At 46.9% G+C, this 14,114-nt stretch overlaps 14 protein-coding genes across 14 annotated transcripts; 7 read left to right on the plus strand and 7 right to left on the minus strand.

Moving 5' to 3' along the window:
- Positions 1–470: 470 nt before the first annotated feature.
- Positions 471–1,024, minus strand: LOC110679736 (histone H3). The gene has a single exon (XM_021855465.1). It carries the CDS (start codon positions 933–935, stop codon positions 525–527), a length of 411 nt encoding a protein of 136 aa, XP_021711157.1. The 5' UTR covers positions 936–1,024; the 3' UTR covers positions 471–524.
- A 78-nt stretch (positions 1,025–1,102) lies between these two features.
- On the plus strand, positions 1,103–1,553 carry LOC110679808 (histone H4). The gene has a single exon (XM_021855540.1). It carries the CDS (start codon positions 1,201–1,203, stop codon positions 1,510–1,512), a length of 312 nt encoding a protein of 103 aa, XP_021711232.1. The 5' UTR covers positions 1,103–1,200; the 3' UTR covers positions 1,513–1,553.
- Positions 1,554–2,678: 1,125 nt separating this feature from the next.
- Positions 2,679–3,193, minus strand: LOC110679761 (histone H2B). Its single transcript, XM_021855491.1, has one exon. The coding sequence runs from the start codon at positions 3,103–3,105 to the stop codon at positions 2,731–2,733; it is 375 nt and encodes a 124-aa protein (XP_021711183.1). The 5' UTR covers positions 3,106–3,193; the 3' UTR covers positions 2,679–2,730.
- A 94-nt stretch (positions 3,194–3,287) lies between these two features.
- On the plus strand, positions 3,288–3,809 carry LOC110679777 (histone H2A). The gene has a single exon (XM_021855508.1). It carries the CDS (start codon positions 3,384–3,386, stop codon positions 3,756–3,758), a length of 375 nt encoding a protein of 124 aa, XP_021711200.1. The 5' UTR covers positions 3,288–3,383; the 3' UTR covers positions 3,759–3,809.
- Positions 3,810–4,657: 848 nt separating this feature from the next.
- LOC110679737 (histone H3) lies at positions 4,658–5,211 on the minus strand. The gene has a single exon (XM_021855466.1). It carries the CDS (start codon positions 5,120–5,122, stop codon positions 4,712–4,714), a length of 411 nt encoding a protein of 136 aa, XP_021711158.1. The 5' UTR covers positions 5,123–5,211; the 3' UTR covers positions 4,658–4,711.
- A 78-nt stretch (positions 5,212–5,289) lies between these two features.
- Positions 5,290–5,740, plus strand: LOC110679809 (histone H4). The gene has a single exon (XM_021855541.1). It carries the CDS (start codon positions 5,388–5,390, stop codon positions 5,697–5,699), a length of 312 nt encoding a protein of 103 aa, XP_021711233.1. The 5' UTR covers positions 5,290–5,387; the 3' UTR covers positions 5,700–5,740.
- A 1,120-nt stretch (positions 5,741–6,860) lies between these two features.
- On the minus strand, positions 6,861–7,427 carry LOC110678200 (histone H2B-like). Its single transcript, XM_021850828.1, has one exon. It carries the CDS (start codon positions 7,425–7,427, stop codon positions 6,918–6,920), a length of 510 nt encoding a protein of 169 aa, XP_021706520.1. The 3' UTR covers positions 6,861–6,917.
- LOC110679786 (histone H2A) lies at positions 7,307–7,997 on the plus strand. The gene has a single exon (XM_021855518.1). It carries the CDS (start codon positions 7,572–7,574, stop codon positions 7,944–7,946), a length of 375 nt encoding a protein of 124 aa, XP_021711210.1. The 5' UTR covers positions 7,307–7,571; the 3' UTR covers positions 7,947–7,997.
- An 847-nt stretch (positions 7,998–8,844) lies between these two features.
- LOC110679738 (histone H3) lies at positions 8,845–9,398 on the minus strand. The gene has a single exon (XM_021855467.1). The coding sequence runs from the start codon at positions 9,307–9,309 to the stop codon at positions 8,899–8,901; it is 411 nt and encodes a 136-aa protein (XP_021711159.1). The 5' UTR covers positions 9,310–9,398; the 3' UTR covers positions 8,845–8,898.
- A 78-nt stretch (positions 9,399–9,476) lies between these two features.
- Positions 9,477–9,927, plus strand: LOC110679810 (histone H4). The gene has a single exon (XM_021855542.1). It carries the CDS (start codon positions 9,575–9,577, stop codon positions 9,884–9,886), a length of 312 nt encoding a protein of 103 aa, XP_021711234.1. The 5' UTR covers positions 9,477–9,574; the 3' UTR covers positions 9,887–9,927.
- Positions 9,928–11,052: 1,125 nt separating this feature from the next.
- LOC110679758 (histone H2B) lies at positions 11,053–11,567 on the minus strand. Its single transcript, XM_021855488.1, has one exon. It carries the CDS (start codon positions 11,477–11,479, stop codon positions 11,105–11,107), a length of 375 nt encoding a protein of 124 aa, XP_021711180.1. The 5' UTR covers positions 11,480–11,567; the 3' UTR covers positions 11,053–11,104.
- Positions 11,568–11,661: 94 nt separating this feature from the next.
- On the plus strand, positions 11,662–12,183 carry LOC110679774 (histone H2A). Its single transcript, XM_021855505.1, has one exon. The coding sequence runs from the start codon at positions 11,758–11,760 to the stop codon at positions 12,130–12,132; it is 375 nt and encodes a 124-aa protein (XP_021711197.1). The 5' UTR covers positions 11,662–11,757; the 3' UTR covers positions 12,133–12,183.
- Positions 12,184–13,031: 848 nt separating this feature from the next.
- LOC110679733 (histone H3) lies at positions 13,032–13,585 on the minus strand. The gene has a single exon (XM_021855461.1). The coding sequence runs from the start codon at positions 13,494–13,496 to the stop codon at positions 13,086–13,088; it is 411 nt and encodes a 136-aa protein (XP_021711153.1). The 5' UTR covers positions 13,497–13,585; the 3' UTR covers positions 13,032–13,085.
- A 78-nt stretch (positions 13,586–13,663) lies between these two features.
- Positions 13,664–14,114, plus strand: LOC110679805 (histone H4). Its single transcript, XM_021855536.1, has one exon. It carries the CDS (start codon positions 13,762–13,764, stop codon positions 14,071–14,073), a length of 312 nt encoding a protein of 103 aa, XP_021711228.1. The 5' UTR covers positions 13,664–13,761; the 3' UTR covers positions 14,074–14,114.

The raw sequence follows: 14,114 nt of genomic DNA on the forward strand, positions 1-14,114 counted from the left end.
GGCTATATCAGGAGCTCCTAATATTGAGGGAATCAATCAATTTCCAAACCCCACAATTATAACTATCATAGGGGTGTGATTCAAAGTAAACAAGCCAAAGATTACGTTTCAATCATACGGTCAAACTTTCAATGTTGGATGTTCGAGTTGTCTAGTTTGTAGCAACAAGGGGAGGCGAGCTGGGAAAGCTTCTGAATCCGGAAAAGAGCATAAGAAGAAGGGGAAACATACGGCCGGTACCAGAGAATGAAGTCCGCGCTGGAGATGCACATTCAAAAGTGTGTGCAAAGCGAAGCATGAAGGGACAACTCGAGTTGTCGGTTGGTTGACGTACCTCCCCTCATCAGTGTTGAGAGTATGATCGTTCGGTGGTCAAGGGGCTTTAGGAAGTAGTTCCCCCAGGGGAACAAACAGTTTTAGGTACACTGAAGGGAAAATTGCTCACACAACTCTTTTAGGGAATGCTCTAGTGGCCCTGAAAAGGGCCGTTTTGTTGAGAATGGCAACTATAATGCAGACCGAATTTAAGCGCGTTCTCCACGGATACGGCGAGCCAGCTGGATGTCCTTGGGCATAATGGTGACACGCTTGGCGTGGATGGCGCAAAGGTTGGTATCTTCGAAAAGACCGACCAGATAGGCCTCGCTCGCTTCCTGCAGGGCCATGACAGCCGAGCTCTGGAAGCGCAGATCGGTCTTGAAGTCCTGGGCGATCTCACGAACCAGACGCTGGAATGGCAGCTTGCGGATCAGCAGCTCAGTCGACTTTTGGTAGCGACGGATTTCACGCAGAGCAACGGTTCCTGGCCGATAACGGTGAGGCTTCTTGACACCTCCGGTGGCTGGGGCGCTCTTGCGAGCGGCTTTGGTAGCCAGCTGCTTGCGAGGAGCTTTTCCTCCAGTAGACTTACGAGCAGTCTGCTTGGTACGGGCCATTGTGTTAGATGATGATTAATTTGCTTTCAATCCAAACGGATCAGTTGAAACGCAGCGACAGAATGAGGGTCAAAAAACCAGGCAGTCCTCTTTTATATGCTCATATCGATGCAGGCAACCAATCGGAAGCCACGGAAGAATAGAACAAGCAAGAGAGGAAAGAAGAACTCAACCCTCGAGTGGGTATAAAAGTGGCCGCTAGTGTTTGGCGCAGCCATCAGTTCCAGTACTACCGTCGTCGAACACAGAACCAAATTCATCCAAAATGACCGGCCGTGGCAAGGGAGGCAAAGGACTCGGAAAAGGAGGCGCCAAGCGTCATCGCAAGGTTTTGCGTGATAACATCCAGGGTATCACCAAGCCCGCAATCCGTCGTCTGGCTCGTCGTGGAGGAGTCAAGCGTATCTCCGGACTTATCTACGAGGAAACTCGTGGTGTGTTGAAGGTGTTCCTGGAAAACGTCATCCGTGATGCCGTTACCTACACTGAACACGCCAAGCGTAAAACCGTTACCGCTATGGATGTTGTCTACGCTCTGAAGCGTCAGGGACGCACCCTGTACGGTTTCGGAGGTTAAATCGCATTCCAAAGTTTCGCTCTTCAAACGGCCCTTTTCAGGGCCACCAAACACACTCATCAAAGAGTTGATATGACAAATGTTCACACACACTAAAAGCAAGGGTAATCTAATGGGACAAGCACTACACGCTTTTGCAGTCCGGCGGTGGCGTGGCTTGGGGAGAAAATTCTCGTCTCCGATTGGAAGACACCATAAAATGCCAATATATATATCGTCCCCTTAATGCTACAACTAGATAACTCGAAAATCAAAATTTTGAGATGTGCAACTTTGAAAGTATGACCGTTTAACAAGGTGATGGTTAATCGCAGAGATTATGATTGAAAAATAATCTTTAACTTGTGTATTTTGAATCACACGCTTAAGACCTGTGGATATTTTGCAGATCTAATTAAGAAAAATGTTTTGACATATTGAAGTCAAAAATTTCAAATTTCGAGTTATCTAGTTGTAGCATCAAGGGGACGAACTGTTGTTCGATAAACGTTATTATGATAGCCTGAACTGCTGGGATGCTCTTACGAGATCGTTTGTAATGGGACGCTAGAAAACATAATGAGCTTCTTTCCAATACGTTGAGAAGAAACTTGTCATCATGCCTGCCTAGCTAGCTAGTCCTATGATGTCAAAATTGTCTAAACTACTAACATGCAGCACAACCGATAGCAAAAATGAAGTTGTTAAGGTGCAACATGGCAATCAGCATAAATATTGAACTTTAAACGTTCTGCTAGTGAATGAAGTGTGGTTAAGGTACAACATGGCTGGCACAACATTTTTTTTTTTGCAATCAGCAGAAATGTTGAACGTACGAAGTGGATCTTCTTGTTTTAAATTCAAACTGATGGAAAAACTTAGATCTAGGGTTTTTTTGTGAACAGATTTTTCCCTATACTGCTTAACAATTAAATTCCTATTATTTATTACGCAGCTGAATGGGGATCCAAATCTCTGCAACTGTAATCGTTATAATTAATCAATACTGAAACTGATAACATCGAATAAATAAAATGAATTGAATAAATTCAAACTGATAAGAGAGGGGGGTGTTGTCACGTATGAAGTCACCGCCGTGGCACTACCTCAGTCGGTTCAATAGTGTGATAAAACAGTCTAGTGTCAGATTTTCAAAATCAACTCTTTTTCGGGATTGAAATAGTGGCCCTGAAAAGGGCCTTTTGGTTTGGTGTGATTGAACGCAGTGTCGGTCGTCATTTACTTGGAGCTGGTGTATTTGGTGACGGCCTTGGTGCCTTCCGAAACGGCGTGCTTGGCCAACTCTCCCGGGAGCAGAAGCCGGACGGCGGTTTGGATTTCGCGGGATGTGATCGTCGAACGCTTGTTGTAGTGGGCCAGGCGGGAGGCTTCGGCGGCAATACGCTCAAAGATGTCGTTGACGAAGCTGTTCATGATGCTCATGGCTTTCGACGAAACGCCAGTGTCGGGGTGAACTTGCTTCAACACCTTGTAGATGTAGATGGCGTAGCTTTCCTTCCTGCGCTGCTTCTTCTTCTTCTTATCGCCCTTGACAATGTTCTTCTGGGCCTTGCCGGATTTCTTCGCGGCCTTTCCGCTGGTTTTCGGTGCCATCGTGCTGCTAACGTTGTTTTAGATTCCAAACGAAAACTGAAACTGATGCCCGACCGAACCAGTCGGTTCTCTTTTATACCCGTAGAATGGTGAGCGCTGTTCCGCCCCTTCGCTTCGTTTGCTACTTCATCCATTTCGTTCGTACCATCCTAGTATGAGTGCAGCGCAGGGCTACGCATGTATAAAAGATACCCTCATCCGGTGAAATCACCATCAGTACCGCTTACGTACGCTTCGTGAACGTTTGTTTCTCAAGTCCACTCAAACTCAACCACAAAATGTCTGGCCGCGGCAAAGGAGGCAAAGTTAAGGGAAAGGCAAAGTCCCGTTCCAACCGCGCTGGATTGCAGTTCCCAGTCGGTCGTATTCACCGTCTGCTCCGGAAGGGCAACTATGCCGAGCGTGTCGGTGCCGGCGCTCCAGTCTACTTGGCTGCCGTTATGGAATATCTGGCCGCTGAAGTGCTCGAATTGGCAGGAAACGCTGCCCGTGACAACAAGAAGACCAGAATCATTCCCCGTCATCTGCAGTTGGCCATCCGCAACGACGAAGAATTGAACAAGCTGCTGTCCGGTGTTACCATCGCCCAAGGTGGTGTTCTGCCCAACATTCAGGCTGTCTTGCTGCCGAAGAAAACCGAGAAGAAGGCATAAGTTACTACACTGCGTGCATCAAACCAAAAACCGTCCTTTTCAGGACGACAATATCCAGTCCACCGCTAGAGAGTTGTTGTTGAAATATTGCAGATTTATCTAATTTAGCCACAGAGAGGATCGATGAAGAGATATCGGCCATATTATGACCATTTCTGAATCAATTCCTAGATTCCGCGGGGGGAAACGTTTGGGCTTCTTAAATGTTCTGTTCGGGATACCTCGAACTTTCGATTTTTGGAGTTCAATTTGCCGAAACAGAAACATAAAACATTGAAACAGCCAGCCCTGCGTGAGCTGTTCCTGAAGAGAGAGGAGGGTAAACTGTTCATCCAGTTCCTGCCCCATTTTCTACTATCTACTGCTTGACAGTAGAAGAGTTGATGAAGCAGGTAGTATTTAAAAACTTATATTATTTATTCGAGGAAAGGCTATATCAGGAGCTCCTAATATTGAGGGAATCAATCAATTTCCAAACCCCACAATTATAACTATCATAGGGGTGTGATTCAAAGTAAACAAGCCAAAGATTACGTTTCAATCATACGGTCAAACTTTCAATGTTGGATGTTCGAGTTGTCTAGTTTGTAGCAACAAGGGGAGGCGAGCTGGGAAAGCTTCTGAATCCGGAAAAGAGCATAAGAAGAAGGGGAAACATACGGCCGGTACCAGAGAATGAAGTCCGCGCTGGAGATGCACATTCAAAAGTGTGTGCAAAGCGAAGCATGAAGGGACAACTCGAGTTGTCGGTTGGTTGACGTACCTCCCCTCATCAGTGTTGAGAGTATGATCGTTCGGTGGTCAAGGGGCTTTAGGAAGTAGTTCCCCCAGGGGAACAAACAGTTTTAGGTACACTGAAGGGAAAATTGCTCACACAACTCTTTTAGGGAATGCTCTAGTGGCCCTGAAAAGGGCCGTTTTGTTGAGAATGGCAACTATAATGCAGACCGAATTTAAGCGCGTTCTCCACGGATACGGCGAGCCAGCTGGATGTCCTTGGGCATAATGGTGACACGCTTGGCGTGGATGGCGCAAAGGTTGGTATCTTCGAAAAGACCGACCAGATAGGCCTCGCTCGCTTCCTGCAGGGCCATGACAGCCGAGCTCTGGAAGCGCAGATCGGTCTTGAAGTCCTGGGCGATCTCACGAACCAGACGCTGGAATGGCAGCTTGCGGATCAGCAGCTCAGTCGACTTTTGGTAGCGACGGATTTCACGCAGAGCAACGGTTCCTGGCCGATAACGGTGAGGCTTCTTGACACCTCCGGTGGCTGGGGCGCTCTTGCGAGCGGCTTTGGTAGCCAGCTGCTTGCGAGGAGCTTTTCCTCCAGTAGACTTACGAGCAGTCTGCTTGGTACGGGCCATTGTGTTAGATGATGATTAATTTGCTTTCAATCCAAACGGATCAGTTGAAACGCAGCGACAGAATGAGGGTCAAAAAACCAGGCAGTCCTCTTTTATATGCTCATATCGATGCAGGCAACCAATCGGAAGCCACGGAAGAATAGAACAAGCAAGAGAGGAAAGAAGAACTCAACCCTCGAGTGGGTATAAAAGTGGCCGCTAGTGTTTGGCGCAGCCATCAGTTCCAGTACTACCGTCGTCGAACACAGAACCAAATTCATCCAAAATGACCGGCCGTGGCAAGGGAGGCAAAGGACTCGGAAAAGGAGGCGCCAAGCGTCATCGCAAGGTTTTGCGTGATAACATCCAGGGTATCACCAAGCCCGCAATCCGTCGTCTGGCTCGTCGTGGAGGAGTCAAGCGTATCTCCGGACTTATCTACGAGGAAACTCGTGGTGTGTTGAAGGTGTTCCTGGAAAACGTCATCCGTGATGCCGTTACCTACACTGAACACGCCAAGCGTAAAACCGTTACCGCTATGGATGTTGTCTACGCTCTGAAGCGTCAGGGACGCACCCTGTACGGTTTCGGAGGTTAAATCGCATTCCAAAGTTTCGCTCTTCAAACGGCCCTTTTCAGGGCCACCAAACACACTCATCAAAGAGTTGATATGACAAATGTTCACACACACTAAAAGCAAGGGTAATCTAATGGGACAAGCACTACACGCTTTTGCAGTCCGGCGGTGGCGTGGCTTGGGGAGAAAATTCTCGTCTCCGATTGGAAGACACCATAAAATGCCAATATATATATCGTCCCCTTAATGCTACAACTAGATAACTCGAAAATCAAAATTTTGAGATGTGCAACTTTGAAAGTATGACCGTTTAACAAGGTGATGGTTAATCGCAGAGATTATGATTGAAAAATAATCTTTAACTTGTGTATTTTGAATCACACGCTTAAGACCTGTGGATATTTTGCAGATCTAATTAAGAAAAATGTTTTGACATATTGAAGTCAAAAATTTCAAATTTCGAGTTATCTAGTTGTAGCATCAAGGGGACGAACTGTTGTTCGATAAACGTTATTATGATAGCCTGAACTGCTGGGATGCTCTTACGAGATCGTTTGTAATGGGACGCTAGAAAACATAATGAGCTTCTTTCCAATACGTTGAGAAGAAACTTGTCATCATGCCTGCCTAGCTAGCTAGTCCTATGATGTCAAAATTGTCTAAACTACTAACATGCAGCACAACCGATAGCAAAAATGAAGTTGTTAAGGTGCAACATGGCAATCAGCATAAATATTGAACTTTAAACGTTCTGCTAGTGAATGAAGTGTGGTTAAGGTACAACATGGCTGGCACAACATTTTTTTTTTTGCAATCAGCAGAAATGTTGAACGTACGAAGTGGATCTTCTTGTTTTAAATTCAAACTGATGGAAAAACTTAGATCTAGGGTTTTTTTGTGAACAGATTTTTCCCTATACTGCTTAACAATTAAATTCCTATTATTTATTACGCAGCTGAATGGGGATCCAAATCTCTGCAACTGTAATCGTTATAATTAATCAATACTGAAACTGATAACATCGAATAAATAAAATGAATTGAATAAATTCAAACTGATAAGAGAGGGGGGTGTTGTCACGTATGAAGTCACCGCCGTGGCACTACCTCAGTCGGTTCAATAGTGTGATAAAACAGTCTAGTGTCAGATTTTCAAAATCAACTCTTTTTCGGGATTGAAATAGTGGCCCTGAAAAGGGCCTTTTGGTTTGGTGTGATTGAACGCAGTGTCGGTCGTCATTTACTTGGAGCTGGTGTATTTGGTGACGGCCTTGGTGCCTTCCGAAACGGCGTGCTTGGCCAACTCTCCCGGGAGCAGAAGCCGGACGGCGGTTTGGATTTCGCGGGATGTGATCGTCGAACGCTTGTTGTAGTGGGCCAGGCGGGAGGCTTCGGCGGCAATACGCTCAAAGATGTCGTTGACGAAGCTGTTCATGATGCTCATGGCTTTCGACGAAACGCCAGTGTCGGGGTGAACTTGCTTCAACACCTTGTAGATGTAGATGGCGTAGCTTTCCTTCCTGCGCTGCTTCTTCTTCTTCTTATCGCCCTTGACAATGTTCTTCTGGGCCTTGCCGGATTTCTTCGCGGCCTTTCCGCTGGTTTTTCGGTGCCATCGTGCTGCTAACGTTGTTTTAGATTCCAAACGAAAACTGAAACTGATGCCCGACCGAACCAGTCGGTTCTCTTTTATACCCGTAGAATGGTGAGCGCTGTTCCGCCCCTTCGCTTCGTTTGCTACTTCATCCATTTCGTTCGTACCATCCTAGTATGAGTGCAGCGCAGGGCTACGCATGTATAAAAGATACCCTCATCCGGTGAAATCACCATCAGTACCGCTTACGTACGCTTCGTGAACGTTTGTTTCTCAAGTCCACTCAAACTCAACCACAAAATGTCTGGCCGCGGCAAAGGAGGCAAAGTTAAGGGAAAGGCAAAGTCCCGTTCCAACCGCGCTGGATTGCAGTTCCCAGTCGGTCGTATTCACCGTCTGCTCCGGAAGGGCAACTATGCCGAGCGTGTCGGTGCCGGCGCTCCAGTCTACTTGGCTGCCGTTATGGAATATCTGGCCGCTGAAGTGCTCGAATTGGCAGGAAACGCTGCCCGTGACAACAAGAAGACCAGAATCATTCCCCGTCATCTGCAGTTGGCCATCCGCAACGACGAAGAATTGAACAAGCTGCTGTCCGGTGTTACCATCGCCCAAGGTGGTGTTCTGCCCAACATTCAGGCTGTCTTGCTGCCGAAGAAAACCGAGAAGAAGGCATAAGTTACTACACTGCGTGCATCAAACCAAAAACCGTCCTTTTCAGGACGACAATATCCAGTCCACCGCTAGAGAGTTGTTGTTGAAATATTGCAGATTTATCTAATTTAGCCACAGAGAGGATCGATGAAGAGATATCGGCCATATTATGACCATTTCTGAATCAATTCCTAGATTCCGCGGGGGAAACGTTTGGGCTTCTTAAATGTTCTGTTCGGGATACCTCGAACTTTCGATTTTTGGAGTTCAATTTGCCGAAACAGAAACATAAAACATTGAAACAGCCAGCCCTGCGTGAGCTGTTCCTGAAGAGAGAGGAGGGTAAACTGTTCATCCAGTTCCTGCCCCATTTTCTACTATCTACTGCTTGACAGTAGAAGAGTTGATGAAGCAGGTAGTATTTAAAAACTTATATTATTTATTCGAGGAAAGGCTATATCAGGAGCTCCTAATATTGAGGGAATCAATCAATTTCCAAACCCCACAATTATAACTATCATAGGGGTGTGATTCAAAGTAAACAAGCCAAAGATTACGTTTCAATCATACGGTCAAACTTTCAATGTTGGATGTTCGAGTTGTCTAGTTTGTAGCAACAAGGGGAGGCGAGCTGGGAAAGCTTCTGAATCCGGAAAAGAGCATAAGAAGAAGGGGAAACATACGGCCGGTACCAGAGAATGAAGTCCGCGCTGGAGATGCACATTCAAAAGTGTGTGCAAAGCGAAGCATGAAGGGACAACTCGAGTTGTCGGTTGGTTGACGTACCTCCCCTCATCAGTGTTGAGAGTATGATCGTTCGGTGGTCAAGGGGCTTTAGGAAGTAGTTCCCCCAGGGGAACAAACAGTTTTAGGTACACTGAAGGGAAAATTGCTCACACAACTCTTTTAGGGAATGCTCTAGTGGCCCTGAAAAGGGCCGTTTTGTTGAGAATGGCAACTATAATGCAGACCGAATTTAAGCGCGTTCTCCACGGATACGGCGAGCCAGCTGGATGTCCTTGGGCATAATGGTGACACGCTTGGCGTGGATGGCGCAAAGGTTGGTATCTTCGAAAAGACCGACCAGATAGGCCTCGCTCGCTTCCTGCAGGGCCATGACAGCCGAGCTCTGGAAGCGCAGATCGGTCTTGAAGTCCTGGGCGATCTCACGAACCAGACGCTGGAATGGCAGCTTGCGGATCAGCAGCTCAGTCGACTTTTGGTAGCGACGGATTTCACGCAGAGCAACGGTTCCTGGCCGATAACGGTGAGGCTTCTTGACACCTCCGGTGGCTGGGGCGCTCTTGCGAGCGGCTTTGGTAGCCAGCTGCTTGCGAGGAGCTTTTCCTCCAGTAGACTTACGAGCAGTCTGCTTGGTACGGGCCATTGTGTTAGATGATGATTAATTTGCTTTCAATCCAAACGGATCAGTTGAAACGCAGCGACAGAATGAGGGTCAAAAAACCAGGCAGTCCTCTTTTATATGCTCATATCGATGCAGGCAACCAATCGGAAGCCACGGAAGAATAGAACAAGCAAGAGAGGAAAGAAGAACTCAACCCTCGAGTGGGTATAAAAGTGGCCGCTAGTGTTTGGCGCAGCCATCAGTTCCAGTACTACCGTCGTCGAACACAGAACCAAATTCATCCAAAATGACCGGCCGTGGCAAGGGAGGCAAAGGACTCGGAAAAGGAGGCGCCAAGCGTCATCGCAAGGTTTTGCGTGATAACATCCAGGGTATCACCAAGCCCGCAATCCGTCGTCTGGCTCGTCGTGGAGGAGTCAAGCGTATCTCCGGACTTATCTACGAGGAAACTCGTGGTGTGTTGAAGGTGTTCCTGGAAAACGTCATCCGTGATGCCGTTACCTACACTGAACACGCCAAGCGTAAAACCGTTACCGCTATGGATGTTGTCTACGCTCTGAAGCGTCAGGGACGCACCCTGTACGGTTTCGGAGGTTAAATCGCATTCCAAAGTTTCGCTCTTCAAACGGCCCTTTTCAGGGCCACCAAACACACTCATCAAAGAGTTGATATGACAAATGTTCACACACACTAAAAGCAAGGGTAATCTAATGGGACAAGCACTACACGCTTTTGCAGTCCGGCGGTGGCGTGGCTTGGGGAGAAAATTCTCGTCTCCGATTGGAAGACACCATAAAATGCCAATATATATATCGTCCCCTTAATGCTACAACTAGATAACTCGAAAATCAAAATTTTGAGATGTGCAACTTTGAAAGTATGACCGTTTAACAAGGTGATGGTTAATCGCAGAGATTATGATTGAAAAATAATCTTTAACTTGTGTATTTTGAATCACACGCTTAAGACCTGTGGATATTTTGCAGATCTAATTAAGAAAAATGTTTTGACATATTGAAGTCAAAAATTTCAAATTTCGAGTTATCTAGTTGTAGCATCAAGGGGACGAACTGTTGTTCGATAAACGTTATTATGATAGCCTGAACTGCTGGGATGCTCTTACGAGATCGTTTGTAATGGGACGCTAGAAAACATAATGAGCTTCTTTCCAATACGTTGAGAAGAAACTTGTCATCATGCCTGCCTAGCTAGCTAGTCCTATGATGTCAAAATTGTCTAAACTACTAACATGCAGCACAACCGATAGCAAAAATGAAGTTGTTAAGGTGCAACATGGCAATCAGCATAAATATTGAACTTTAAACGTTCTGCTAGTGAATGAAGTGTGGTTAAGGTACAACATGGCTGGCACAACATTTTTTTTTTTGCAATCAGCAGAAATGTTGAACGTACGAAGTGGATCTTCTTGTTTTAAATTCAAACTGATGGAAAAACTTAGATCTAGGGTTTTTTTGTGAACAGATTTTTCCCTATACTGCTTAACAATTAAATTCCTATTATTTATTACGCAGCTGAATGGGGATCCAAATCTCTGCAACTGTAATCGTTATAATTAATCAATACTGAAACTGATAACATCGAATAAATAAAATGAATTGAATAAATTCAAACTGATAAGAGAGGGGGGTGTTGTCACGTATGAAGTCACCGCCGTGGCACTACCTCAGTCGGTTCAATAGTGTGATAAAACAGTCTAGTGTCAGATTTTCAAAATCAACTCTTTTTCGGGATTGAAATAGTGGCCCTGAAAAGGGCCTTTTGGTTTGGTGTGATTGAACGCAGTGTCGGTCGTCATTTACTTGGAGCTGGTGTATTTGGTGACGGCCTTGGTGCCTTCCGAAACGGCGTGCTTGGCCAACTCTCCCGGGAGCAGAAGCCGGACGGCGGTTTGGATTTCGCGGGATGTGATCGTCGAACGCTTGTTGTAGTGGGCCAGGCGGGAGGCTTCGGCGGCAATACGCTCAAAGATGTCGTTGACGAAGCTGTTCATGATGCTCATGGCTTTCGACGAAACGCCAGTGTCGGGGTGAACTTGCTTCAACACCTTGTAGATGTAGATGGCGTAGCTTTCCTTCCTGCGCTGCTTCTTCTTCTTCTTATCGCCCTTGACAATGTTCTTCTGGGCCTTGCCGGATTTCTTCGCGGCCTTTCCGCTGGTTTTCGGTGCCATCGTGCTGCTAACGTTGTTTTAGATTCCAAACGAAAACTGAAACTGATGCCCGACCGAACCAGTCGGTTCTCTTTTATACCCGTAGAATGGTGAGCGCTGTTCCGCCCCTTCGCTTCGTTTGCTACTTCATCCATTTCGTTCGTACCATCCTAGTATGAGTGCAGCGCAGGGCTACGCATGTATAAAAGATACCCTCATCCGGTGAAATCACCATCAGTACCGCTTACGTACGCTTCGTGAACGTTTGTTTCTCAAGTCCACTCAAACTCAACCACAAAATGTCTGGCCGCGGCAAAGGAGGCAAAGTTAAGGGAAAGGCAAAGTCCCGTTCCAACCGCGCTGGATTGCAGTTCCCAGTCGGTCGTATTCACCGTCTGCTCCGGAAGGGCAACTATGCCGAGCGTGTCGGTGCCGGCGCTCCAGTCTACTTGGCTGCCGTTATGGAATATCTGGCCGCTGAAGTGCTCGAATTGGCAGGAAACGCTGCCCGTGACAACAAGAAGACCAGAATCATTCCCCGTCATCTGCAGTTGGCCATCCGCAACGACGAAGAATTGAACAAGCTGCTGTCCGGTGTTACCATCGCCCAAGGTGGTGTTCTGCCCAACATTCAGGCTGTCTTGCTGCCGAAGAAAACCGAGAAGAAGGCATAAGTTACTACACTGCGTGCATCAAACCAAAAACCGTCCTTTTCAGGACGACAATATCCAGTCCACCGCTAGAGAGTTGTTGTTGAAATATTGCAGATTTATCTAATTTAGCCACAGAGAGGATCGATGAAGAGATATCGGCCATATTATGACCATTTCTGAATCAATTCCTAGATTCCGCGGGGGGAAACGTTTGGGCTTCTTAAATGTTCTGTTCGGGATACCTCGAACTTTCGATTTTTGGAGTTCAATTTGCCGAAACAGAAACATAAAACATTGAAACAGCCAGCCCTGCGTGAGCTGTTCCTGAAGAGAGAGGAGGGTAAACTGTTCATCCAGTTCCTGCCCCATTTTCTACTATCTACTGCTTGACAGTAGAAGAGTTGATGAAGCAGGTAGTATTTAAAAACTTATATTATTTATTCGAGGAAAGGCTATATCAGGAGCTCCTAATATTGAGGGAATCAATCAATTTCCAAACCCCACAATTATAACTATCATAGGGGTGTGATTCAAAGTAAACAAGCCAAAGATTACGTTTCAATCATACGGTCAAACTTTCAATGTTGGATGTTCGAGTTGTCTAGTTTGTAGCAACAAGGGGAGGCGAGCTGGGAAAGCTTCTGAATCCGGAAAAGAGCATAAGAAGAAGGGGAAACATACGGCCGGTACCAGAGAATGAAGTCCGCGCTGGAGATGCACATTCAAAAGTGTGTGCAAAGCGAAGCATGAAGGGACAACTCGAGTTGTCGGTTGGTTGACGTACCTCCCCTCATCAGTGTTGAGAGTATGATCGTTCGGTGGTCAAGGGGCTTTAGGAAGTAGTTCCCCCAGGGGAACAAACAGTTTTAGGTACACTGAAGGGAAAATTGCTCACACAACTCTTTTAGGGAATGCTCTAGTGGCCCTGAAAAGGGCCGTTTTGTTGAGAATGGCAACTATAATGCAGACCGAATTTAAGCGCGTTCTCCACGGATACGGCGAGCCAGCTGGATGTCCTTGGGCATAATGGTGACACGCTTGGCGTGGATGGCGCAAAGGTTGGTATCTTCGAAAAGACCGACCAGATAGGCCTCGCTCGCTTCCTGCAGGGCCATGACAGCCGAGCTCTGGAAGCGCAGATCGGTCTTGAAGTCCTGGGCGATCTCACGAACCAGACGCTGGAATGGCAGCTTGCGGATCAGCAGCTCAGTCGACTTTTGGTAGCGACGGATTTCACGCAGAGCAACGGTTCCTGGCCGATAACGGTGAGGCTTCTTGACACCTCCGGTGGCTGGGGCGCTCTTGCGAGCGGCTTTGGTAGCCAGCTGCTTGCGAGGAGCTTTTCCTCCAGTAGACTTACGAGCAGTCTGCTTGGTACGGGCCATTGTGTTAGATGATGATTAATTTGCTTTCAATCCAAACGGATCAGTTGAAACGCAGCGACAGAATGAGGGTCAAAAAACCAGGCAGTCCTCTTTTATATGCTCATATCGATGCAGGCAACCAATCGGAAGCCACGGAAGAATAGAACAAGCAAGAGAGGAAAGAAGAACTCAACCCTCGAGTGGGTATAAAAGTGGCCGCTAGTGTTTGGCGCAGCCATCAGTTCCAGTACTACCGTCGTCGAACACAGAACCAAATTCATCCAAAATGACCGGCCGTGGCAAGGGAGGCAAAGGACTCGGAAAAGGAGGCGCCAAGCGTCATCGCAAGGTTTTGCGTGATAACATCCAGGGTATCACCAAGCCCGCAATCCGTCGTCTGGCTCGTCGTGGAGGAGTCAAGCGTATCTCCGGACTTATCTACGAGGAAACTCGTGGTGTGTTGAAGGTGTTCCTGGAAAACGTCATCCGTGATGCCGTTACCTACACTGAACACGCCAAGCGTAAAACCGTTACCGCTATGGATGTTGTCTACGCTCTGAAGCGTCAGGGACGCACCCTGTACGGTTTCGGAGGTTAAATCGCATTCCAAAGTTTCGCTCTTCAAACGGCCCTTTTCAG

The sequence above is a fragment of the Aedes aegypti genome, chromosome 3 (assembly GCF_002204515.2).
Source record: "Aedes aegypti strain LVP_AGWG chromosome 3, AaegL5.0 Primary Assembly, whole genome shotgun sequence".
Classification (NCBI taxonomy): Eukaryota; Metazoa; Arthropoda; class Insecta; order Diptera; family Culicidae; genus Aedes; species Aedes aegypti.

What these genes read in the sequence shown, in the direction of transcription:
- LOC110679736 (XM_021855465.1), bottom strand. Translation starts at nt 935, where the DNA reads ATGGCCCGTACCAAGCAGACTGCTCGTAAGTCTACTGGAGGAAAAGCT.
- LOC110679808 (XM_021855540.1), top strand. Translation starts at nt 1,201, where the DNA reads ATGACCGGCCGTGGCAAGGGAGGCAAAGGACTCGGAAAAGGAGGCGCC.
- LOC110679761 (XM_021855491.1), bottom strand. Translation starts at nt 3,105, where the DNA reads ATGGCACCGAAAACCAGCGGAAAGGCCGCGAAGAAATCCGGCAAGGCC.
- LOC110679777 (XM_021855508.1), top strand. Translation starts at nt 3,384, where the DNA reads ATGTCTGGCCGCGGCAAAGGAGGCAAAGTTAAGGGAAAGGCAAAGTCC.
- LOC110679737 (XM_021855466.1), bottom strand. Translation starts at nt 5,122, where the DNA reads ATGGCCCGTACCAAGCAGACTGCTCGTAAGTCTACTGGAGGAAAAGCT.
- LOC110679809 (XM_021855541.1), top strand. Translation starts at nt 5,388, where the DNA reads ATGACCGGCCGTGGCAAGGGAGGCAAAGGACTCGGAAAAGGAGGCGCC.
- LOC110678200 (XM_021850828.1), bottom strand. Translation starts at nt 7,427, where the DNA reads ATGGATGAAGTAGCAAACGAAGCGAAGGGGCGGAACAGCGCTCACCAT.
- LOC110679786 (XM_021855518.1), top strand. Translation starts at nt 7,572, where the DNA reads ATGTCTGGCCGCGGCAAAGGAGGCAAAGTTAAGGGAAAGGCAAAGTCC.
- LOC110679738 (XM_021855467.1), bottom strand. Translation starts at nt 9,309, where the DNA reads ATGGCCCGTACCAAGCAGACTGCTCGTAAGTCTACTGGAGGAAAAGCT.
- LOC110679810 (XM_021855542.1), top strand. Translation starts at nt 9,575, where the DNA reads ATGACCGGCCGTGGCAAGGGAGGCAAAGGACTCGGAAAAGGAGGCGCC.
- LOC110679758 (XM_021855488.1), bottom strand. Translation starts at nt 11,479, where the DNA reads ATGGCACCGAAAACCAGCGGAAAGGCCGCGAAGAAATCCGGCAAGGCC.
- LOC110679774 (XM_021855505.1), top strand. Translation starts at nt 11,758, where the DNA reads ATGTCTGGCCGCGGCAAAGGAGGCAAAGTTAAGGGAAAGGCAAAGTCC.
- LOC110679733 (XM_021855461.1), bottom strand. Translation starts at nt 13,496, where the DNA reads ATGGCCCGTACCAAGCAGACTGCTCGTAAGTCTACTGGAGGAAAAGCT.
- LOC110679805 (XM_021855536.1), top strand. Translation starts at nt 13,762, where the DNA reads ATGACCGGCCGTGGCAAGGGAGGCAAAGGACTCGGAAAAGGAGGCGCC.